This window comes from Sminthopsis crassicaudata, chromosome 3 (genome assembly GCF_048593235.1).
Source record: "Sminthopsis crassicaudata isolate SCR6 chromosome 3, ASM4859323v1, whole genome shotgun sequence".
Lineage (NCBI taxonomy): Eukaryota > Metazoa > Chordata > Mammalia > Dasyuromorphia > Dasyuridae > Sminthopsis > Sminthopsis crassicaudata.
The window spans coordinates 147,969,249-147,996,414 of NC_133619.1; the positions used below are offsets into that span (position 1 = coordinate 147,969,249).

The window sequence follows — 27,166 nt, forward strand, 5'->3', positions numbered from 1 at the left end:
CAGGCAACAATTTTTGTTGTTGTTTAGTCATTTTTCAGTTCTGTCTGATTCTTTGTGACTAGAAAGAGGAGTTTTTCTGACTCCAATTATAGTGTTTTATCCACTGTGCCAACTACCTGTCCTTTTTCTTTAGATATAAATTACTTGTTCTATTTTTTTTTTCAAAGAAAACGTTTCTGAAAGAAGGCTCTTATTTATGAAGATATAGCTGGGAGTTGGGCCCAAGTTTATGAAATCACATAGTTAACAGTAAAGAGGAAAATCCCTCCCCCTCCCAGTGACCAGGATCCCCTTTTGGTACCGAACATTTGTTTAGTCTTAAACTCTTATAACAATCTCCAGGAGATGACAACTTAAAAAAAAAAAAAATCCCATGGCTTAGACAACAATACCAATGGAATAGTTTCAGAATTTTTCAAATCCTCCATTATTCATATTTTTTACATCAGGAAAAAGTAAAGCAGGAACTGGGATATACTGGGGTTCTGAAGCAAGACTGCTTGTGCTATTGGTTAGAGAGAAAGCGGGTCACAATTAACTAGCTAATTCTAAAACTACAGCACAGGAGCTGTCTTCAATGGAGAGATAGTGGTATCAGGAGAAAGAGGATTTCTAATTTGACTGTCTTGCTCCACTGTTTTGTAGCAACTGAGCAAATGAAGATTAAATTAGCTGTCATTTATGACTATACTATGTTAAATAAAGTTAAAATCGAGGGAATGACTTTGTAAATTGGCATTCTAAGACTAACAAATCAATGGCATTTAATGAACCAAAACTGGGCAAATCCCTTTGGAGAGCCAACACATAAACAAAGCTATTAATTAGGTCACAGTTATTTCCTAACAAGCCCTTTGTTTGATTTAGTTAGAGTAAACAAAACCATCTTCATCCTTCTTTGTGGAGAAGTATTCACCAGTGAAGCAAAATTCAATTATTACACCTTAAACACTTGCAATTACATGACTTTATTATGACAGTGATGTTGGTTAGCCACTTCATTAGCATGCTGTACTCTTCTAGTCTCAACCTGAGCTTGGAAACATCAGCAGTCCTGGCTGCTTTACTCTAAAGTACTTAAAATAAATGAAATAGAATGACTTAGTCTAAGAAGATTTAGATTGAGGTGGGGGGATATTTTTTTCTGATGGGGGGAATAGTGGCTTGCTTTTTAATTTTTATGTCCCCTAAATTACCTTATACCTATTACACACACACACACACACAAATTTTTCTATATAAAGAGGTGGCTTTGATAGATACCAGGAACACCTGGGAGCAAGTCTAGCCACCGACATATACATATTAACTCTGACTGGAGAAGTCACTTAACTTTTCAATTCTCTACCTTAAGATTATAAATAGCTGAAAGAGCATGTATTAGTAGAGGGAGTTTTCTCATCTGATAGTTCCCTATCTATCCCTATCCCAATAAAATAGTCCCTCTTCCTACCGAATGCTATCCTGAAGGCAGTGCTTGTCCCAGTGCTTATATATATAGTCAAAAAATGTTTGTTTGTTTTTTTGATTGAGTCCTTCTTATCTGTTCAGTTTTCCTATATTTTCCTTGGCATGTTCACTTTGACCCAACAACATAAGTCTCTTGGCTGTCCTACAAACAAGATGCTCCATCTTTTAGGTCCCAGGTATTTTCTCTGATTGCCCCCAATATGGAAAATTCTCTCTCCTCGACTCTTGACTATTGATCTCTCTGACGTCCTTCAAGTCCCAACTAAAATCCCATCTTCTACAAGATCTTTCCCAACATCTTTTAATTTTAATGAATCTCTTTTGTGATTATTTCCTATTTATCCTATATATAACTTGCTTTGTATATTTTTGTTGGCACATTTTCTCCCCATTAAAGTCTAAGTTCCTTGAGGTTAGGGCTTGCCTTTTGCCTCTTTTTATATTTCCAGTGCTTAGCACAATGCCTGGAACAAAAAGTAGGAGCTTAAAAAGCAATTATTCATATTGACTGAGTTAAGCAAGCAAAAGTTTGTCATCAGAGCAAAAGAAAGACTTGATTTCACCTCACTTAAGTTGGGGACCATTGGTACATTACTGCTTGATGATGTCATAACTAGAAAAAAAATACTTGTAAGGTTTATTTTCCAAGAGATATTCCCTTTACAAATGAATAAGGGTTTTGCTGCCTGGTGGTTCACTTGAATATTCCTCAATTCTTCCTCATGGTCCATGGATATCAGAGAAGAATCTGATAAAGATCCTCAGAGAATGCTTAAGATACATCTTAAGGGGCAAAATTCCAGATTAGAAAATTTATATTTCACTTTGAAGTTCTGCAAATTTCTTCACATAAGTCTCACAAAAATACTGTTCTTGCCTCTACACTAATTATTATCTGAGTTTTATAACTGAGGTAATTGAGGCCCATAGAAATGAAGTGAGTTGTCCATGGTCACTCATGGTCAATGTCCGAGGCAGGATTTGGATGCAAGTGTTCTGAACCCCATTTATAGCACCCTAAAGTTTATTTGTCTAGAGTTCAAAGGATTCAAAAATCTTTCAAAACAGTTAAAAGTTCAAAGTAGAATTGGCCAAATGTACCTAAAAAAAAAAAAGAATTTCTGTAATCTATCAAATATAATTCTGATGAGAAAAACAAAGATAAGTGAAAAGTGGAGTTTTTCACTTTTATAGCTTTAATTGAACTAAGAAGATAATATGTCAGGCTGGCTATGTAGAGCCCTGCACAATTCCAGATCAGCTGTGAATCTAAGGGCCACCCACTATTTTATCAGGGCTTTGTGTTTATTTTCATGGCTCCTGAAGGGTCATACCATTGCTTTGATCTGACTGTCCAGCAGAGCTGTGTTCAACTGCTGGTTTCTAGCAGTCTGGTTATGACACATTGCTGAAAGCTGTGCTTCAATTAAATGCATCTGGAAACCTGTCCTGTGCCCTCACTGTTGATCCTTGACCTGGTTCAATTCACCACCCAAAGTGGCTTTGGCATTCTGACATTTTCCATTCACTATGAATATACTATCTTATACAGTGGTGGGAAAATCATGGCTCCATTGCTGCCCTCTACTTGGGAGCTATATTCCAGTGTGTAGTCATCAATGATCCCAACTGCTTGCTTAATGTGAAATAGGGACATAGTGTTACTGATAATAAAACTGCCTAAGAAATCAGTCTGGGTATTATGTAGCGGTAATATTCCTAATGTCATACTGAAGGGTTGACACAGATCCTTATAGATTGTCAGGAACATCTCTGTTGGAAAAATGTTGGTCTTTCTCAATTCTGGTTTGTTTGTTTTTTCCTTTCTTATCAAAAATTGTGAGGAGGAAAAAAAGTACTTGTGAAAATAGGTAAGAATATTTCTGCTTTTTAAAATCAAAATTGAGGAGTGGAAGAAAATGACAACGAAATATTTTTATAGGATGGCAACCCCATATAACATATCTGTTTATAAACCTGAAGAAAATTATATCTAATCCGGTGTCTATCAGAGAAGAGAATCTGACCAGAGTCACAGATTTTTGGGGGGCTTTGTTTATTTGATTATGGTAAGAGATTTCTTAATTGGCTATAATAATTTATAAATTTATTAAAATTTGGACCAATAAGACAGGAAAAAATACGAGAAGCCATGTGCTACTAAGATTAATGAATGACAGAAGTTGTTGTGAGATGTGACATTCTCAAGAAAAGGCAGGGAGTATAGCAAGAACCCCTGGGCTTGGCATCAGACAAGGCCTGGATTAAGTCTTGCTTTTAACAATTTCCTCATCTCTAATAACAGAATCTACCTCACAGAGTTGTTTCAAGGATGATATGAGATAAGGTATATTAAGTGCTCTAATAGCATTCTGTAAATTTTAGCAATTATGTATTGTCTTTTATTGAGATCACCTTCTGCAGGGCTTAGTCTAAGATGAAAGAATGCAGAAAATTAAAAAAAAAAAAAAAAAAAAGTAAATGACAAATAGTCCTCTTACCATTATCTTGTCACTATCGATAATGGTGTTTAATCTGTGTGCAATGGTCAGCACAGTGCACTGGTCAAACTTCTCACGAATTGTCTTCTGTATTAATTCATCTGTCCTGAAATATGACAAAAAATTAAATGAAGAGAAAATACCAAATAAAAAAAGAGTAAACAATCAAAAAGCATATTATTACTTTAGTTGTGGAAAGGAAAAAAGGTATCTATTTATGAAAAATGGTAAGAACACTTCTGCTTTTTAAAATAAAAACTGGGGAGTAGAGAACAATGACTGAAATATTTTTCTAGGATGGCAGACAATAATTTTTATTTTGTAGGTAGCAAAAGAAATATATATTTTTTCCTTAAAGCATGTTTGTTCAACCTCCAGAAAAAACACTAAAAGCATTTTTGACCACCATGACACTTTTATCATTTATTTATACTACTACCAATGTTATATTATAATGATAAGACCCTTATTTCTGTACCTTGGATCCACATTGGCTGTTGCTTCATCGATAATCAATATTCGATTTTTTCTCAGAATAGCCCGGGCTAGGCAAACCAACTGTCTTTGTCCCACACTAAAATTGGATCCTGCTTCTGCCAACTCGGTATCCATTTTGCCTGGAAGATCTTCTATAGCTTCTTTAAGTTGTACCTGCAGGGAAGTAAATAGGTGAAGAATGACTTTCTAAACTAATTCTTACTGAAGAAATAATGTCAATCAGCCATGGCATCTTCAAAGATATTTTTACTTCAGGAGACATAAGTTGCTCGTGTCATCCCTAGCCCACAAATGCTTGAGTGACTCCACGGGTTACTCCCAGCAGTTAATTATGAGGCAGAGTATTGACATGTCAAGGCAAACTTTTTATTTTTTGCTTTGGAGAATAAATGTAATGGGAACTTAGATACATCTTTTGACAAATATCAACAAGCATAACATTTATTTCAATCTTTTTACATGCCTATTCATGATTCTATCGCATGCTAACATAGGCCATGCCAATTTCATTTTGAAACAGGCACTATAAGAATTCCTTAGGTTCAATGTGAGAAAATTTGTTGTTTTATTTGAAAAGTGACTTCAGGGCCTGTGGTTCTCTGAATACGTATGTACTCTGACAGATAAGTTACTATATTGGGTAGCTTCAAAATAAACTTTTATCTAGATTTAACTATTTTTCAAGAAGAACTATTTCATGATATCTATTGCTTGATTTCTTTGGGGATCCCTCCAAATTTTGGACCCATCTATAAACTTCAAACATGTTAATTTAACTTCAAGTCCAATGCTTTGTACTGAACAAATTCAATTACAATACAAATATATATTTAATCAAGGCACTATGCTAGGCAATGGGGAATAAAAGATATAGGCCACATATTCTACCTAAAGTTTAAAATATAATAGGTATTTTGGCTTAACATTCAACATTTTTTTTTAAGTTCTGACCTATCTTTCTAGGTTTATATAATATTACTAAAGCAGAATACTCACTGTTCTCTCTATGGTTCTCTCATAGACTATTCATCCTCCATGGGTGAAATACATTCCCCTTCTACACACTAACCAACTCCCCTGAAAGCTTAACTTGACTCATGTGTCACCTCCTACAGGTAAACTTTCTTGACCTTAGTTATTAGTGCTTTCTTGTTCCTCTTTAAATGTCATATAGATACTTACTCTCCTCAGAAAAATATTAAGTTTCTTGAGGGCAAAAGTTGTCTTCCACTTCGTCTCTATATTCATGGTAATAGTTTATTTAGTAAGTACTTATTGGATAGGATTAGAGTGATAAGATATATATCAGATATTATATACACTGATAAATATGATAGTATAAAGTAGTTATCCTCTCTATATCACAACTTTCCTCATCACAGCTTTAATATATAGAGAGTCTGTATAAGAAATTAAATGAGATTTTTTTTGGGGGGAATATTGTAAACAAGAAATGAAGGCCAGCAGAAGACATAATGTCTATGATCAAATACTTAACTCGAATTTTGCAATAAAGTACTGAAAGCATCCCATAAGAAGAGAAAAAAAAATTAGACTTCTCTGGTACAAAACAGGAGGCAAAAAACTTTACTCAGGTTTTTCAGACTGAGGTGGTACCATGTCCCTAACACCCATAATGCAGAAAGGATAACTGTAGAAAGTGATGGAAGTCTAGAAAGTGACATAAAGAAATTAAAGTAAGCATACAAGAAGAGGATATGGCACCTGATCTGTCTTGAACAAAGAGTATAATAACTTAAGTTTGCATTTGTATTGATCAATTTATTAAGCACCTATTTTATGCCCTGTAAAAGAGATATAAAAAAGGGCAAAAGACAGTGCCCTGTCCTCAAGAAGTTCATAATTTAATGAGGGAGACAACAACCAAACAAATATATTCAAACAGGTAAACAAACATTTACATGATAAATAGGAAATAACTTTTAAAAGGGTAAGCACTAGAAGGAGGAGATGAGAAAGGCTTCCTGTAGAAGATGGAATTTTTGCAGTACCTTTTGTAAAGCATTGTACTTATGTAATCTCATCTGATGCTCCAACAATCCTGTGAAACCAGAAGCCATTATTGTCCCCACATTTCAAATGAGGAAATTGAGGGAAAGAGATTAAGTGGCTTGCCTAGGAATTCAAGTCTTCCTGTCTCTAGCACTCTATCCATTGTTCAACTAGCTTGCTTAGAGAATATTTCTAAACCCACAGCTATGGATGAGAAAATAGAAGAGATAAGAGGAAAAATTGGTAGTAAGGAAAAAAGGAAGGAAGGCAAAGAAGAAAGAAAAAATGGAAGGAAGAAGGAAGGAAGGAAAAAAGAGGAAAGAAAGGAAGAGAGGAAGAAGGTTGGGGCCATCTAAACTTATAGTATAAGAAGACAAATTAGCAAAGAAGACTAAGAGGAGAGAAATATAAATAAAAAGATACACCGTATTGTTCTGATGTTAAGTGTGTCATTCCCTCTAAGCTATACGGACAGTTGCCTTGTTTATGGTAATTCTACCTTCATAAAATTGTGGTTTACAGGTAACTAATCTCTTAATCTCCAAGAATGATTTCATGGGCTACCACTGGTATGATGGCATAGTTCCATAAATATGTGATTTGGAAGAGAGGTTTAATGAAGCCATTAGGCAATTACAGTTCAACAATTCAACCAACATTTGTGAAGCGCTTATGTGCATGGACCTACACTAGTTGCTGGGGTTAAGAACAAAATCATACAGTCCCATGCCCTTGAGGAGTTTACATAATAATTACATATAGGAAACCCCAGGGATCAACAGAACAATTTGTTAAATAATGGTGACAAGTAAAGCATCCATTAACTACAATAATAAATGAACACTGACTTTGCAAGAATATAATCTGGAAACCTGCATTCTAATTCTGGCTTTGTCATTATTTAGATGTGTAATTCTAGGCTAAATTATAAAAATTCATATCTTGTTCTGTCCATTTCTTCATAGGGTCTTTCCAACACAATATAGGCATGTATTCATGTCTTACAACCTAATAATCTCCTTGAGGACATAAGCAGTGAATTTTCATTTCAGTAACATAAGTTTCAGTAACATTGCTTTGCAACAGTGGAGAATTCATAATGAAGATGGGCCAGGTAATTTGAAAAAATTATGCCAATTTCTAAAATTCTATTATTTTAACTTGCTTTTTTTTTCTTTTTTAAATTATATAATACCAATGTCTTTAATTTTTCCATGCAGCTTTTATCTTTTTATCTCTAATATATTGAAATTTCCCATACCCTTAAATTCTGGGGCAAACTGAATCATGTACAAATATTTCCATTTTTTTTTTTATGCCTGAAAAGATGCATAAAGTTGAATTTTTATATTCTAAATTCCATTTTCTTACTGAATTTCAGTATGCATTTGGAAATGTAATCTTCTTTTAAAAATTTTTAGCATTTTATTTTTTCACCAGTTACATAAAAATAACATTAAATTAACATTAGTTTTTAAAACTTTTGAGTTAACAAATTTTCCTCTTCCTCTATCCTCTTCTTCATTAAGAAGACAAGCAATTTGATATACATTATACCTTTCCATTCTAATCATGTTGTGAAAGGAAATATAGATACCCCCCCAAAAAAAAACCTTCAAGAAAAATAAGTTTAAAAAAAAAAAAGCATGCTTCAATTCAGACTTCATCAATCCTTTCTCTTCAGGATGGATAGTATTTTTTCACCCTAAATTCTCACGGTTTGCTGAGAATAGCTAAGTAATTCACTCTTGATCATCTTACAATATTGCTGTTAATTTGTACACAATACATCTCGTTTTGCATCAGCTCATGGCAGTCTTTCCAGGTTGTTCTGAAAGCATTCTATTCATCATTTCTTTCTCTTTTTTATTTTTGACCAGGCAACAGGGGTTAAGTGACTTACCTAAAGTCACACAACTATTAAGTCTCAAGTATCTGAGAATGGATTTAAATTCAGATCTGCCTGACTCCAGGGCTAGTGTTCAATTTACTTGCCAGCTAGCTGCCCCTCCTTTCCTGCTCCTTATTATAGCTCTTATAGCACATCATTTCTTATATACTATTCCCTCGTAATCACATACCATACTTATTCAGTCATTCCCCAATTGATGGATATTTCTTCAATTCTTAATTCTTTGCTCTCAGAAAAGAGCTACTACACATATTCTTGTACACATAGGCCTTTTACCTTTTTATTTTTTAACTCTTTTGAGTTACAGGCCTGGTATTGCTATTGCTATGCATAGTTCCAAATTGCTCTACAAAATGGTGGAATTAATTCACAATTCTACCAACAATGCGCATTATAGTTCCATTTTCCCCACATTTCCTCCAACATTTTCATTTTCCTTTTTTGTTCTATTAGCCAATCTTATTTCTCTAATCTATAGTGAGTTAGAGCAATTTTCTTTTTCAAATGATTATGGATATCTTTGATTACTTCATCTGAAAACTGATTAAATCTGTTGGACATTTATCAGTTGGATAATGGGCTCTTATTTTTATAAATTTGACTCAGTTCAAATGAAGTCTTTATTAGAAAAACTTGTTTCAATTGTTTTCCCCAAATATAACTTAGAACTGTATTTTCCTTTATCCTATCTCCCCATTTATTTTATTCTTGCTCTACTTTCACTCTGTCCCCTCCTCAAGTGTTTTGCTTCTGACTAACCCCCCTCCTGCAATATGCCATCCCTTCTATCACCTTAGCCTCCTTTTTCTTATTCCAGTCTTTTCCTGGGTAAGTCATATCTCTATGCCCAATTGAGTGAATGTATTTATTATTTTCTCTTTGAATCAATTCTGATGAAAATAAGATTTACTCACTCCCACTCAACTTCCCTCTCTTCCCCTCCTTTGTAAAACTTGACTTTTTATATGAGATAATTTAGCCTGTTTTCCTTTTCTTTCCCTTTCTCTCAGTATATTTCTCTCACCTCTTTTCTTTTTAGATATCATCCCTTCATAGTCAACTTACACCTGTACCCTCTGTCTGTCTCTCTCTATATGTACATATTCCTGTTAACTACTCTAATAATGAGAAAGTTCATTTAAGCTGTTCAAAAGAGGCAGAATGGCAATTGAATTCATTACTACATCATGAAGGAACTGAAAATTCTTTAATTTACTGAATCCCAAACCAATGATAACCCTGGTTTGCTGGATAACCTAGATTGCTGGTTAAACTTTCCAGTTTGGTGTTTTCTGAAAATGATCAGTTCTACTCCAGTAAATAATGATAAAAATATTAACAACAACATGTCAGCCCATGATTAACAATTTATTTGTTATTATTGGATAGAATATAATAATGGAAAGAAGAGAACTATGAATATAACCAAAAAAACAGGCAGACAATAATAAGAAAAGGAATATGACAAGAGAACATGGGTTAAATCTGAGTTTGAATATTCCCTTCCCCACTAGGTAGTTTTATTATTATTATTATTATTTTTTTCTCTGAGGCAATTGAGGTTAAGTGACTTGCCCAGGGTTTCATAGCTACAAGTATTAAGTGTCCCAGACCAGATTTGAATTCAAGTCCTCCTGACTTCAGGGCTGGTGCTCTATCTACTGCACCACCTAGCTGTCTATGTTACTAGACAGTTTTAAAGGAATTGAAGAAACTTGAGCGATTTGAATATCCTTAGGGAATGGATTTAAGGCCCTTTAAAGAATGAAATTTTTCTATGAAGCAATGAAAATAGCCCAATATATTTAATACATCTAAGTATCTAACAATTTTTTGAAGAAAGACTAATAGTGTGGGCCTGTATTTCATTTAATTTCCAAATATGCAACCTGGTTATCAAAATACTTAATAACTTGCCTTTGTTTGAATTCTGCCTAGACATTCTAAAATTCCATTTTTGTGTTGTCATTTGTCATTTTCATTATTTCTCAGAAAGTTACAAAACAACAAAGAACTCTACTGCAGACAATTTAAATACTTCTAAGAATGAAACAAGTTTTGCCAAGAGTTCAAAGTTAAAGAATTTTGTTATAGATAGAACTGTTTTTATAATAACATCTCAGTTTCTTTTTAGTTGCCTTTATTTATTCAAATTCTTATATCTAAGAGTACACTGCTAGATTTCCCTGTCCCTCCCCCAAGACTGTCATCCTTTTAAAATATGAACAAGGCTTACTGAGACAATGTAATCATATACTCTTGTAATGAAATTGTTTGAAAAACTGGCAGAAAATTCAAAATAATTTTAGCCCACCAATCAGTTAAATATCAATCAGTCAACCAATAAACATTTATTAAGCATCTACTATTTGTCAATTATTGAATTAGGCACTGAGAATACAAAGACAAAAGTGAAAGTCTTTGCCCTCAAGAATTTTATACATTTTTCTTTGGCTAAGGCATATGGACACATACATAAGATATGTAGAGACATACATACATACATACATACATACATACATACATACTTGCACCAGACATTGTTTCCTCTCTGCCAGGATTAGAAGTGTGGTGGAAATTCTAAAAGAATGAGGGTAATTCTGAAGAGAGATGGGTTTGGAGAAAGAAATGAGTTCTATTTCAGCTGTTATTAAATTTGGATGATAATTAGATATCCATTTTGAAATGTCTCCTAAGTAGCTGGTGATGAGGGACAAGAGCTAAGATGAAAGACGTAGGAAGTCTATATCTACTATATGATATATGTGCATGTTTATTACATATCATGTACATTAGAGAAGTACAGAACAAACTTCAATTGAGAACTAAGAGGGATCATCAAGAACAAGTGACATGGGACGGTAGAATCAGGGAAGATTTAATGGATTTTGCTTGGATTAATTTATTAGCTAGAGAACCAATGGATGTTTAGTTATGAAACAAGTTGTGAAATCATTTACCTACAACTGCAATTCAGAGTTTCTTAAGGTGTGTAACAAAAGCAATACCATGACTGAATAAGTATGTATCCAGTTCATAGGTAGAGATTAACAATCTTAAATACCCCCAAATGATCAATTACCTTCCAAAGAGAAGATGAAGTAATGAGCCTAGATTTAAAAAAAAAAAATCCCCAAGTTTTCTGGGAAGTTGGGTGGATGTGTAAAGATTTATCATAGACACACCTCTAAAAAACAAGAATTACAGGTAAGAAACTGTCTGGCTTCTAAAGTTAATGATGCACAGAAATATCTTATCCAACACATTAAGATTTCAGAGACATCCCTAGAAGGGTAAAATAAGTGAAAACTATGTTGGTAAAAGGAAAAAAATCAAAACCAAAACAATGAACCAAAAGCAATGATTCAACTACTTTAGATCTCATTTATGAGTACATGTTTTCTTATTCCTTTTTTTTTTTTTTTGAGTAAAGAATTACTATACAATCTCTAAACAATTACAAATCATTAAGCCATTTTGTGATATATAGAAGTGTGGATTTATGTAGAAGACAGAGTATTAGGAGACAGCTAGATGGTGCAATGGATGGAGGGCCTGATCGTTCAAATTCAGTCTCAGGTATTAATTGGGCATCCCTGGGTAAGCCACTTAATGCAGTTTCCTCATGTATAAAATGATTATGAAATGGAAGCAGCAAACCACTTCTGCACCTCTACCAAGAAAACGCCAAATAGGTTGCAAAGAATCAAAATGACTGAAACAATTGAATAACAACAATACGACAGAGTTCTTCTCTGAGATTCTATGATTCTTAGTATTTATTAAATTCTGAAGAAAGATGTGGACTGGCTTTAAGAAGAAACCCACCTCTGATAAATACTGTCTGTGTGACTTAGCAAGTCACTCAACCTCTGGGTGATGCAAACCTTTTTAAACTTATAAGTTACAGACCATTTGCTAAATTGAATTTAGTGGAATTTGTTGCACAGGACGTTTCCTAAAATAATTTTCTGACCCAAACTAAAACTCCAACAAAACCAAACAAAACCAATGAATGCACATGCACACACACACACACACACACACACACACACACACACACACACACACACAACAACCAACTTTTCACACTGTGGTAGATAATGTTAAAAGAAAACCTGAAAGTAAAGGAAATGTTAAAGACCTGTTTTCTGCCCCTAAGGATCAAAACATCTAGCTGGAGCAAGTAACAAGGCCAATATACACATAGCAAGAAACAAATACGTAGAAATTATAATAGGAAGAGAAAGAGCAGTTCATAGAAATGCACTGATAAGTCTATAAAAGAAGTTATCTTTCTTGCCATCTATTACACATACCTACTAAGATATTATCTTTATCTTAAAAATGATGCTTTTTAAAAGGCTTTGACCTTAATTATATTTTACATTAAGGAAACATTTTTCTCTGTATGGCCCTAAGTGATTAAGAAGTATTACCTTAGTTATCTCTTGGATAGTAGTATTATTATCTTCTCCATCCATACCTCTTTTCATTATTGCCCTTAAATATTTTATCTTTCCAAATGAATTTTGTTATTTTGTCCAGTTCTGTAAAATATTTCTTAGCTAATTTAATTGGCATAGCATTAAAAGTATAAATTAACCTTGTTAGTATTTTAGTTTTTATTATATTGGCAGACATTAGGACTATACATTTCTATAGCTATTTCTTTATTAAGTATCTTTTATTTCTTTAAGAATCACTTCAGAATAAAATCTATACAAGTGTTTTGTGTGCCTTGGTAGATTTATTCTTAGATATTTTATGTATTTTATAATACTTTGGAAGGTATTTCTGCATTATTGTCTTGGATTGTATTACTATTTTATAGAAAAGTAGTTGATGTTGAGTATTATAGACTATAACTTTGCCTGAACCTATTGTTTCAGTTGGTATCTTTGCAGATTCCTTAATGTTTTCTTAGTAAACTATAATATCATCAACAGATAATTTTATCTCCTCTTTACTTAACTCTACACTTTTAGTTTTTTTCTTTTTATCTTACTGCTATAGCCAGAATTTCCAAAACTATAATAAATAATACTGACTGGCATCCTTACTGCACTCCAAAATTTATGGGAAAGATCTAGTATTCTCATTGCATAAGAAGGTTGTTTTTGTTTGGGGCTACTTTTTATGTTATTAGAAAAAGATCTCTCCATGCCTATTTTTCCTAGGATCTTTAGCAGAAATGAATGTTACACTTTGTCAAAAGCTTTTTTCTCAACCATGGAAATAATCATGTGGTTTGGGGTGTTTTTACTTTTAACATTCTTATGTTGATTGTTTTTCATCCTTGCATTGCTGGTATAAGTCTAATTTGTTCATGATGAATATTTCTTCAATAAATTGCTGTAATCCAACAGAATTTTATTTAAATTTTAAAAATCAGCGGTAATTAGTGATATTGTTCAATAATTTTCTCTGGTTTAGATATAGGTAGGGTGTCTCCTTTTGCAATTTTTGAGAATAATTTGTGCATCAGTATGGGTACTAAATGTCATTCAAAAATCTGACAGAATTAATCTAATGGGTTAATGGGAACAATTAGTTTTCTGATATTTGATTATTCAGTTTGGTCTTTATTGTTCAGGTTTATATTTTTGTTAAAAATATATATATGTGCATGTAGTTATATATATATATATATATATATATATATATATATATATATGTGTGTGTATGTGTGTGTGTGTGTACATATAGATTTGTTTTTCGCTATTTCTTTTGTGTTCTCAGTTTTCTTAGTATGTAATAGTACTTAATAGGTTCTGATAATTCTTTTTTATTTTCTTTTGGCTTTGTTATAAATTTACTTGAACAATTTATTATTTTCTTCAGTATATGTTTTACTCCATTCTTTTTAACCAGATTGAAAATATCAATAAAATTAACTAACTTTTAACCAAAGAAACAGCTTTTAATTTCACAATTTCTATAGCTTTTTTTTTGGGTTATTGTTCTTATTTCCTGTTTATATATTTCTTTAATTTTTTATCTCTTCTTTTAGGCTTATTAAAAGTTGGCATTCTTTGTTTTGTTGGCATTTGTTGTTTAATTTCTGTTGATTTGTTAGCATTCTGATGTTTAAAAATGCATAATGAATCCATTAATTCACTCCCCCCCCTTAATTTTTAAAAATTTTATTTTTAAAAAAATGGGATAGCTTTCAGAAAAAGTGAGGGATAAGAGTTACTGAGGGAAATTACAGTGAAAAAAGATTTAAAATAAATAAAAGAGAATAACTAAACATATAAGCTTCCTCTCAGAACTTCCCATTTTATATGATAATACAAATATATAAAATTGAAATAAAGGAAATTTTATAAATTACCTCTCTCAAGGCATTCCACAATTCTTCATCTGTGTACTCATTGAAAGGATCCAAATTTTTTCTCATTGTTCCAGTGAATAAAACAGGTTCCTAAAATTTCAATAAAATGTATCATTATCATTGAGTAGATGGACATAATAAAGCATAAAAATGACTCTACCTTAAAGTAATAGATGCTAGTGAATATATATAGCTTCTATATTTGTTCCATATAGCACTTATATCATAGATAGCTATATAGCAGAAAATAAACAGGAGGATAAAGAAGAAAGAGAAGAAAAAAGTATGATAAAATATTTTCTGGTGATATTTGTTTAACAAACAGGAAAAACCACAATTAAATTATTTGATGAACCTCACTTCAAGGAAACCAATAAAAATCAATGGCAGATCCAGGTGTAGTACCTGGGAAATATGAATAGCATGATTATTTAAGACTTGTGACTTGAGGGAAAATTGCTAAACATCATTACACTATCACTGAATTATAAACAAGAACATTTTCTCCACTGGTAAAAGATACTGCTACTATGGGGAGTCTTCTCAACTAATACAACTGGGACTTTTTGTTCCTGCCTGAAGGAGAAATGAATTAATGAGAACTGCAGCACCCTTTCTATTTAGAGACAAACTGATATCTACTTCATCTTTTCCATTCATCCACTGGGATGTATGCCCTACTATTATTAACCATAAGATGAAAACCATTTAGAGAAGTGTTATAATCAAATTATATACACTTAAAAACTCACTTCTCAATTTCAGAAGTAGTTGGGGACCTGATATTTTTGTTTATTTTTTATGCTTCTTTTTGTTTTCTTTATGTTTCTTTCTGGACTCCAATGATAATATAAGTTTAAAAAGAAACCACTATGCACTTAACAAGCACATGTTGTGGCTCATTTAACACAATAATATATATATACACATACATGGAATATATAGGCATATAAGGAAGTGGATAGCAAAAGAACAAAACTAGCTGATTTCAGAGGAGCAATGAACGGAGTATATATGTCTAGAACTTCACATTTAAAATAAAAACAATAAAAAAACTAAGAGTGTGTAATTTTATTAGACTCCATTATTTACACTTTGGTCGTCTATCCTACACTGCAATAATGTCATCAGAGATATATATATCCCAAACAGGGGACAAACAGGAAAGAGGAATATGATTTAGGGGAAAGAGTGCTGGATTGGGGCCAGATGACTTGGTTTAAAACCACAGCTCTATCACCAGTGTAATCCTGGGCACTATTTCTGATTCCACATCTGTTGGCCAAGAAGGTTAAAATTGGTGAGAAGTTCTTAATGGGAATCCATGGACTCTCCAAGGATCTATGGATAGATTTTAAGAGATTCATGAAATTATATAGGAAAAAAAAATACATCTTTATTTTCACCATCCTGTAATTGAAATTTAGCATTCCCTTCAATTGTTTAAAAACATTATTTTGAAGAAAAGCTAGGCCTGGAGCCAGGAACTCTCGCCTTTCTGAATTCAAATCTGGCCACAGACATTTGCAATCTGTGTCACTCTAGACAAGTCACTTCATCCTTTTTGCCTCAGTTTCTTGATCTGTAAAATGAACTGGGGAAGGAAAGGCAAAGCATTCTAATACCTTTGCCAAAGAAACCCAAAACAGTCACAAAGAGTTGAACAGGATCGAAGAAAACAACTGAATCTAGAGGCTTCACTCATTTGTGAATGTTGGCAACAAATATTATTCTGAGAAAGTCATAGGCTTCACAATTGCCAAACAGGTCCATGACACAAAAAGAATCCATGGCTTAGAAGGTCTGGCTGTAAATCATCACTTTAATTACCCTAACAAAATATCTTTTGTTTAAGGAAAAAAGACAACTACCTTTTTTCATCATAATGCTAAGTCCTTTGGGAATAGGTCTTGAGAAAGTCAGCAATGGTCCTAATAAAGTATCATTCCTCAATTTAAAAAAAATCCTTATTTTATTAAGAATTTAACAAATATGAACATTATAATATATCAAGAGCAAAGGATATGAAACTATTTTAAAAATTTATATTATAGCTTTAAATACTATACTATACTATATATTTCTTTAATACATAAAGAAAATTGCCTTGTTTCCTTGTGTCCCTTTCTAGAATATTTTGGGTTTTTTTCTGCATATTTTTTAATGCTTTTTTGACCATTGCTCAATATCTGAGAAGCCTAAGAACATAAAATAGATAGGTGTACTGCTCCTTCTTCTAACCATGAAAAATAATGACAGAGAGACATTTCGTGGTTTCTCCTATCAACTTGGATTTAGGATTGTTGGGGAGAAAATTGACAATAAAGATGGATGGTGTCATTATTGAAAAATATGTACTCCAAAGCATAGGACAGGAATTTAAAAGGCTCTAAATGAGTCTTATAGCTGGCTATAATGAATCAAGAAACTAATGTGATATCAAGAACTACTACTGCCTTTTAAGAAATATACATACTGATTGTGAATATTGGCTCCAAACTGCTTTTGGGGAAATCAAATGAATTTTCTCTTAATTGGACCAAATTATTTTAAAATTTATCCTTGACCTCAAGGCCAGGCTACTACTGAGTTCTATAGGGTAAAATAATTCATTCTCTCTATTGTGTTCACACCAGGCTTACAGAAAGCAACTTGCCTAATCTAGAGAGAAAGAAGATGAGAGATTATTTTATGGGCCCCCATGTTACCCACACTATTTGGAGAAATCTTCTTCCCTGATATAATAGCAAGAAACAGAAGACAAATGAGCTAACCTTCTGGTGCTTCAGTGCAGCCTTAAACCTAGGTTATCTGAATGTCTACATCCATTTCATCTCCATTGTTGGAAAATTACTTACTTTCCTCAGCAATTTCTTCCATTTTTCTTTAAATCTGTGTAATCACCAGAGTCCAGCTAATAATCTGGACTTCAATGAAAGGTTAAGTTGGGCCAAGGTAGGAACTAGGTTCACAGAACTTGAAAAGCAGAGATTAAAAATGCTTCACAAAACCAAAACTACTTGCTTTAAATTTAGGAAATGACCTAGTCCAATAAACATCATTTTGCTTACCTTCTCAGTGGATGGGGATGGTTGGGAGAGAGAATTTCACATTCAAAATTTTAAAAGGAATATTAAAAATAAAAAAAAATATTATTTTTTAAAAAGGAAATGACCACCACTCTAATCTGAAATAAAGTGCTTCCCAAGGCACTGCCCAAATAAACTGACTTGTTAAAGAAATCTTTCTCCCCCCATAATATACTCTCCTCTAGCAGCTGAAAATTACCTTATTTCTGAGGGAAACAAACAATTCCACCTAATTACAAAATTAGATTTTAGGAGATGTTAACAGTAACTGAGGGGGTGTGTGTGTTTGTTTTTTGATTATTTTTAAAGAAGGTCTTCCTTCATCATTAAGAACAGCTTGATAGTTTGAGAACTTTAGTAAATGGAGATTTTGGAAATATATGATTTCAAAAAACTGAAAAGTTCAACTGTCTGCTCCAATATAAAAACAACTGCTCCTCAAACTCAGTTCTTCCAGAAACAAGCTCCTTAAATCTAAAATGATTGATTCTTTTTATACCTTGGGGACTAGGAAAGGGTGCTGGCACCTTGGTCTTCAAAGGGGTCAGGGCAGAAATCCTGGAATTCGGGAAGAATTGAACAGATGCTCAATCTGTTTCTGTTACAACAATGAGTCACAACACCCTTTTCTTTTTAAGGTTTCTGGCTTATTAACTCCAAATCAGGGTGTCATAAAGAGAAATCACCTCAATGAAATTTTTTTTTAAAGTTCATTTGAATTACAGTATTTCTCTAAGTTTTCTCTGTCAATTCAAAAAAGGAACTTCAAATCAATCTTTCTTGCTTGACTTAGCAATATAAAAATAAAAGGGCAAGGGGAAAAAAAAACTTTTTCCTTGTTATAACATGTCAAAGATATTTATTTCAATTAGTAAAACTTCCATCAAAACCTGTTGAATGAGAAAAATGGTTTAATAAAACATTAACTGATGGAAGAAACATTTTCCTTTAAAACCAGCAAGTAATTTAACAACATATGTTTTAATATGCTGATGTGTTTTATATATCTTGCTCATTTTATCTCCTACTTCATTCCACTTTCATAGGCTTGCCAAATAAGAAATCCCATTATAATGTCTTCATAAGGGTAATAAAAGTCCTAACAGTAGACATGTACTGCAAGAGCTGATAAGGGTCATTTTTAATTATTCTTTCTGATAGAAATTATTATTTAAAATAGCTGTCTTCAGGAGATGGAGTTAATAACCTAACCCTGTAAATAAGTGTTGTAAAAATGCTTGCAGCTTAGAAAAAGGCATACCATTTGCAAGTAGTTTTACACAGACATACAACCTTCATGTAGATGTAGCCAGTATAAGTATATGTCAGACCTATTTTTAAAATGCATTTGACCATTTTAATTTAAACTCAGAATGGGTCAGAGGGGGGAAAGGTGCCCTGATTCTAGTTGCATATATTAGACAATGCCAAATTTGTATTTTAATTTCAATTCAGAAGATAAAGGTTAGAAAAAAAAAAAAACCCTACTGGATGCAGTGGTAATTTTGTACTTTGCAACTAAAGCAATACAAATCCACATTAGAAGTGTCACACAAAATGGCCACTTTGAATCAAACAGTTTAGTGGTAGAAAACTGATAATCCTTCCACACAACAGAAAGCCTCAAAGACCACACTCTGTATACCTGGTTGGAATACAAGCCTCTCATTATCTCAAGAAGAAATCCTACCTACTAACCTTCAGACACTTAAAACCCACTGGGAGCACTCTGAAAGCCATACAACTAGTTATAAACTAGAAAGATAAAAGAAAAAACATTTTACTTCACCTAATCATTTTATGTTCCAAATCCAGGAAACTTCCCGCAACTAAAATACAAGAATAAAGAGTGAACATCTCTGCTATTTAGTAAATGTGGGGAAAGCATTTTTTTTTAAATTTTCTTGTTTCCAAAGCCTGAGAAGTTGATTAAATTGAGTTCACTGTTTTCATATGAAGGAAATAACCTGAAATCAATCTATACTAAGGTTGGGTTTCCCCACCCCACTCAATCCTGTAGCCTTTGAGTGAACTGATCATCATCCATTTTCAGAAGAAAAGGACATTGTGCAATAACAAAAGAAAAAGAATTTAAGTCCATGTAAAGTTCTTTTTGATACAAAAAGGTCACTAACTCCAGCCAGTAGTTCCACTGTGCGTTAATGAAGCCTTCAGTGTACAGAAACAAAAGGAGAGCTGCATTAGGCTGCAATCCAATTGTATTTCTTTGCTAGTAATAGCATACCCTCTCTTTCTATTTGGGTTTTATTCTTGAAAAGAAAGAAGAAAAGCAGGTAATAAAAAGAGGTTTTGAAGAGAAGCTGCTCTCCTTATAATCTACTCTTCTTTCTCACTGGGGGTAGGATGGATGGGGGGAGAAGAGCAGGAAAAGAAATATGTAAAATGGTGGAACTGGTTTAAAAAAAAAAAAAAAAAAAAAAAAAAACAATACCCTAGCAGTGCATGAACCTCTACAAGTCACTAAAAAAACCCAGATGCAAAAGCCACAAATCAATTAAATTAAAAAAAAAAAAAAAAAAAAAAAAAAAAAAAAAAAACCACTCCATTGTAATCATGATACAGAGCCGCCCTTGATCTGCACCAGCCCTTAGGGTGCTATTCATAATTCCTAAATTTGCATGGGATTACTCTCCATTTGTAAACAGTTTCTTTGTGCAATAGGATCAGAGTTGGGCTGTAGAATTCATCCAAAAAGTTTTGAAATACATTTTGCCAGATCACTGACAGATAAGTAAAGTACTCCCTGAGTGTAATTTCACCTCTGTGTTCTTTTGGAAGTTCACTTAACTCCTTCAGGTCATGACCATGTTGCAATTTAAATGAAATAAAATGTACATTTAAAAAAATAAAGGAGGAGAATTTTAACTGGTAAGGAGTTTTTGAGCTCCTATCATAAATAGAATATGAGGATTGTGAGAATAGTCCTCAATTTACCTTTTATTTCTATCTTCTGGAACAGTACTCTAAAATTGTGTTTTCCTTGTTCTTCAATTATTTCTAATTCTTCATGACCCAATTTGGGTGTTTCCTTCTCTGGCTCATTTTACAGATGAGGAAACTGAGGCAAACAATGTGAAGAGAACTTCCTGGGATGACAGCAAGGTCTGAAGCCACATTGGAACTCAGGAAAAAATGGCTTTCCAACTCATTCTTTCCACTTCATCACCTAGCTGCCTAGCTAGACAAAGCCAGGAAACATCTGGAACAGGATTTGAACCGGATCTCTCACCCCCAGAACCAGTGATGTTCAAATGGAAGCACTCTATATGAACTGGGAAGCCAAGTTTTCCTGGACATTTGGACTAGAGGACCTGAGTTCAAATTCTGTCCTTTTCAGCTTTTTCATCTTTTTTTTTTTTTTTTTTTAAAGAGAAGACAAAAATGCCCTAAATCAAAGGATGTGAAGAGCAAAGAAAATGACAGATCTAAATACTTTGCAAACTTTAAAGCTATAAATAACACGTGATTATTATAATTTTACTCTATCTTCCCATGGATAAACACAAAATCCAAGCGGACAAATTTCTTCTTTGTTCAGAACATAGTGACATTACTCTTCACTGACGGTTCACTCATAAACCATGACCAACATCTTTCACAGCCCCTCTCCAGTCCCAATCCTCACTACCACCTTTCTATTTTCTTATCTCCCTGAATCTGTCTTGTTAATGAGTCAGAAGAGATAAAGAGACCCAGCTGTGGAGGCTAAGCCTGGAAATCCCCATCTTTCCCATCCTAGAGAACCAGGAAGTTGTCAAAAAGGGATTCACTTTAGAAAAATAGCATTGTTTTCTTACTCTCATGCTGCCTTAAATGTTCCAAATTTCCCTGGCTTTTAAAAAAGGGGGCAAGTAGAGGCCCAGGACATGATTTCCATTTAGTCTTCAAATCTGGAAGGAAATGGGCATTTAAAATTTCTTTTCTCTCCTGTGCTAAATACTCATAAATTATGACATTTATCCCCATTGCACAATTTTTTTTCTCTCACTAGTGGGTCTTGTTCTTGAGATTCTGCTCAAAATTTCTCGGCCCTTAAAAGACAAAAAAGGAAACAATCTTTGCTCAGAAATTGTTTCACTCAGAAATCAAATGAAACTTGAGTTTACTGGCAAAACAAAGAACAAACCAACTACCAATGACAGTGGAGACAGTTTCTTAAGGTACTCAACCTCTCTAAATGTTAGGATACCACTATAAATGAATTGGACTAAGAAAGACATTGCTTTGGAATAAAAGTTTCAATTGAATTCAATGTTAATCTTATAAGTTCTGGGGATATTCCAAAAATAAGAAAAATAATAAATGCTGAAGGGGCTGTGGGAGAAAAAACAAAAAGCAAAAATCTGGCAGATTGATGTATTTGTTGGTAGACCAATGAATGGATATAATCTTTCTGAAAAGCAATTCAGAATTATATACAGGAAGTTACAAAACAGCATGTCCTTTGACTCAGCTATATTACTGCTAGGCCCACATTTAAAAGGAAGGAAAAATGAAAGGAAAAAATAAATTCTGTATGTATAAAAAGTATGTATAGCAGGTTTTTTTTAAATGATAGCTAAAAACTGGAAACACAAGGGATGTCTATCAATCAAGGAATGTAGCTTGATAAAAGTCATGGTATATCAATGAATTGATAAAAATCTGCTAAGCTTCTACTATGTTCCAGGTCCTGTGCTAAGTGCTGGGAATACAAAAATAGATAGTCCCTAACTTCAGGAAGGAAGGAAGGAAAAAAGAAAGGAAATAAGGAAGAAAGGAAGGGGGAAAAGGGGAGAGAAGGAGGAAGAGAGAAAGGAAAAAAGAAAAAAAAAGAATTTATTTTTGTTGCAGTCATGCTTGGCTGTTGGGAATCAATGCTATCATATCTATCATTTAATAATACATTTTAGAACTTTCCCAAATGACAAAGTCAACCTTATTTGCTCTATATTTTGTTTACCTCTCTTCAAATTCCAGAAAATCAGCGCATGGTTGTGTCTTTTTTCATTAATTCAGAAGCTCATCCTTTCATACTTAGATAAAAGGCCTTTCTGCTCATAAGTCTTTTGCCTACTCCAAGGCATCATTCTCAATCTTCCTAAGGCAAATGCTTATAATTGACATTTTTTGGCTCAAATAACTTTCTTTGGCCTCCAATATCCACTAAGACAAAATATAAACCTTGCCCTGTCTCTTAAACCTATCACAATTTGGCTTTAATTTATCTTTCCAACTTTATTAAACATTTATTCCCTTTAACTTACTTATATTCCATTGAATCTACAACACTTGTATAGGTCTATCTTGATACTTCAGGGCAATTCTTCTGTCTCTATTGATAAAAATATTTATTGCCCTTCAATTTCAGATATTCCCTCTTCTATCAATTCTTAGTTGCTTTCTCCTTCCTTAAACTTGTCTATAATATTTTGTCCATAACTCATTCTTGCCCCCCACCCCGTGCCCCATTCTTTACTATATCTCTATTCCAATGTAACACAATGCCAGTCTTTTGAGATTCTCTTCCATTTATTTTGTGTACACACACACACACACAGAGTTATTTTCATTCGATATTCCCTATTATTATGTGGGCTCCTTAAGGTCAGTGGCTAATTTTGTTTTTGTATTATATTACACTTAATAAACTTCTTGCATGAAGGAGGTACTTAATAAATGCTCAATAATTTACCATGTCTCCTATTATTCCCTGCCCTCAATGGCTAATTCACCAACTTCTCTGGTCATACAGTTGAGTATACTTTTTTTTGCCCATGACTTTCTATTGGTATATACTGTAATCTATGTTTACCATTAACATCCCAATGATGATAGTTTGCTTTGGTAATTGTGTTTCCCATTCCTAACACTCCTTACAAACTTGCCTATGGAAGAATCAAAATTTAAAATCTTCTTTTCTAGTGCCTTAAAAAGAGTAAGTGCTTAATCTTTTCTCAATTTCAACAATCCCATTATTAAATGCCTACTAGGTATGAGGCAATATGGGGAAGCAAGAAATAAAAACAAAGAGAGTTCCTAGCCTTTGGAATTTATGCATGTTATGATCTTATAAATGCATTGGACATAGCTGTTAAGAGAGAACTTTTAAGGCTGAAAAAATCAAATGCTTCATTATAAATAACAAAAAATTAGGGCAGTGGAATTTGGTATATTTTGGTCAACTGTATGACTATAAAGATATAACCTATTGTAGGGCTTTGTTTCAGAAGTCCTGCTATTCCCTTTCCATATCTTCATATGGATCTTGATATGTAAAAAAATTCTCATAAGACTTTATAGAAATAATACTTAAGCATATAGGTTGGCAGCTATTTGTATTTTCTCAATCTCAACTTTTAATAAGTGATATTTTCAAATTGTTTGGGATCTTTTTTATATTACAGATATGCTGACATCTTTTCCATTTTTTTTGTTTGATGTCTTCCTGGTTTCATCTTATCTTATTATGATCTGGAACTAAGTTTTTTATAAACTTATTTTTTCCTCTACTTTATCCTTACAGTTTTATGAGCAGATATTGCTCATAAAATTTTCTTTTGTCTTTCAATACAAGGTTTTACAAATGAGTATGCAATCTGAACCAGTGTTGTCCTTGGCTGGCGGATCTCCTTTTTTGGCAAGATCAATTATTTGCTGTCTGAGCCTCTTTCATTCAGGTTCAGAGTTGTGGCTACAGCCTTACGTTTTCCTAATTAGGTAGGAAATGATGACAATTTGCTTTGATAATTGTGTTTCCTATTCCTAACACTCCTTACAAACTTGCCTTAGAAGAATTAAAATTCAAAAATTCTAGTGCCTTAGAAAGAATGTGTTTAATATTTGCTCAATTTCAACAGAATCCCATTATTAAACAACTATTAGGTATGAGCCAATATAGAGAAATTAGAGATAAAAACAAAAGAGTTCCTACCCTTGGGAATTAAAAGTAGTCCCCTACTCTAGAGGAGAAATACATTTAAGATGACTACATATCTAAAGAATAGGAAAAATTAGGGAGATTGGGAAAGGTTTACCATAAGAGTTAGGATATGACCTAAACCTTGAAGGAAGCAAGGCATTCTAAGGTAATGGCATGGGAGAAAACTAAAAGAAAAGATAAGAGATGGAATTAAGAGAACAGTTTAGCAAGTCCATCTGGTTAGAAACTAGAGTATGCAAAGAGGAAAAATACATTAAACTCAGAAAACCAGTCTATAAATTCCAAGGAATTTCTATTTTGTCCTAAAGCCATTGTATGGGGTAGGGATTAGGGTCCTAGGAACAGGGGAAATTTATATGAGCAAATTTTAAATTATTTTGAGAGTAAATGAAAGACTAGAGAGGCAACAAACTTACATATTTATTTGATTTACTTTTTATAGTGTCCTCAGAATTTTGTTTATCAATTGATAATACTGAAAAACTAGGGAAATTTTATTTCATTATATAAAACAAAACTATTTGTAAAGTCTGCTACATTAAAAAAAAATGTGTATATTATATGGAAAGGAATAAGAAAATTACCAACAATCAAAATTAAAAAATGCATTTAAAACGTCATAACAGAGAATACCAGAGGAAATCCATACCTGAGGTATGATTGACATCTTCTTCCGTAAATCATGAAGTCCTATTTCAGTCGTCATAACCTTATCAATCCAGATTTTACCTTCAGGTTCTGACAGTCGAAAAAGTGCAGCAATGAGGGAACTTTTTCCAGCTCCTGTTCGTCCCACAATTCCAACCTATAAACAGAACCAACACAGTGATTTTAAAAGAACACAGTAATTTCCTTCCTTCTCTCCTTTTCTCTCTCTTTTATTCTCCATTTCTTCCTTCCTTCTTCAATGAAAAAATATACATTTGCATGCAGAATATGAAAAAGAGTTAAAATCAGAATTATACTTCTGATAAGAAAAAGTCATCAGTAGCTTAATGCCAATCAGTTCTTCTAGTTATCTTCATTCCTATATCAGAGCATTCAGCTCCATGGGAATTTCCTATATCAATAAAAGGTCTAAGACTGGAATGAAAAAACACTTATAACAAGAATATATCCATTTTCTAGGGCTATATTAGTTCAGTTTAGTTATTCTGAGATAGGGAAAGCAAATCTATTCCTGATAATGAACAAGACACTATTCACTGTAATGAAAGGAAACATTTTTCAAATCCAGAAAGTGGGTTTTAGTAATTTGATTTATAATTGGATGATCAGTAGCTAGCTATACATAACAGTAGCACCAATATAGTCCTTGCTGATTATATTGATTCTTTCATCTGAACAGTTCAAAACATTTCATAAAACAACATTCCTAAATTTCATATAGGAAGGTTATAAAGGGAATAAAGCTTTTTCCTCCAGAGAAAAACAAAAACCCCCCAATTTGAGAAATCTTCACAAGTGATTGGGCACATTTCTAGATGCAGATAAAATAAACAAGAACTGAGAAAGACTGCACTATAAAACCATAATAATAAACTCTTCAAATAAAATGCAGGTCTGTTATATCAGATTATTGTGTAGTATATTATTAGATATGTTAAAGATTCACTAGAAACTACCAAATGGCAATTATCCAAATATAGAAAGCATCTTTATTCGAGGCTTAAACATGTGAAGATAATTTAAGAAATGCTTTTATTGAAGTAATAAACAGTGAACTAGAAACAATTAACTTAATATATAAATTAATCTATTTTACATAATCTAAAAATGATTTTTTCAAGTATCAAAATGCATGTATTTGAATCTATTATTTTTCAACCTAATAAAAATGTCTTCTAAATTAGTTTTATTATATCAAGTGCCTTAGATCTGTATTTAGGCAAGATTTACTCATACAATGCCACAAAAGTCACATGATAGTTGAAAGAATTCTGAACTGGAAGTTAGAAGACATAGTTCAAGATCATAAATAATTTAGTGGCAGTCCTGGGTAGGACTGTTTCTTTATAGGAAGCAATATTCTTTTAAAAATGAGAAACACACACACACACATACACACATACACACACGAGTGCCTTGAGTACAGATTAGTGGCTCCTATGTAGAAATTAGCTTGTCCATAAATGGTAGACTGGCCACGCCCAAATGTAGAAAAACATTTAGGCCTATTTAAAATTACTAGGATTGTTAGTTATGATTTCAGGTAAGTACAATAAATAAAACCCTGCCCAAATGGGAACTGGTTCTACTGGATTTCTCTGCTTTTCCGACTCATCAAAGCCAAAAGAGCCAGCAAGGATCTAACTGCTTTCAGTATGAACCATGTTGATCACAAATACAAGTAACTTCCTATCTTGTATAGTATCCTTTTGGTTTTGTTACTTTAGGGTCACT

General features: G+C 33.0%; 1 protein-coding gene across 1 annotated transcript in view; it reads right to left on the reverse strand.

Annotated features, from left to right (window-relative positions):
* ABCC4 (ATP binding cassette subfamily C member 4 (PEL blood group)) overlaps positions 1-27,166 on the reverse strand; it is a 270,694-nt gene that overhangs the window by 24,411 nt on the left and 219,117 nt on the right. Inside the window, 4 exon segments of the mRNA XM_074299360.1 lie at positions 3,972-4,077; positions 4,450-4,622; positions 14,732-14,821; positions 25,413-25,568. Of these exon segments, the coding sequence (XP_074155461.1) occupies positions 3,972-4,077; positions 4,450-4,622; positions 14,732-14,821; positions 25,413-25,568 (525 nt within the window).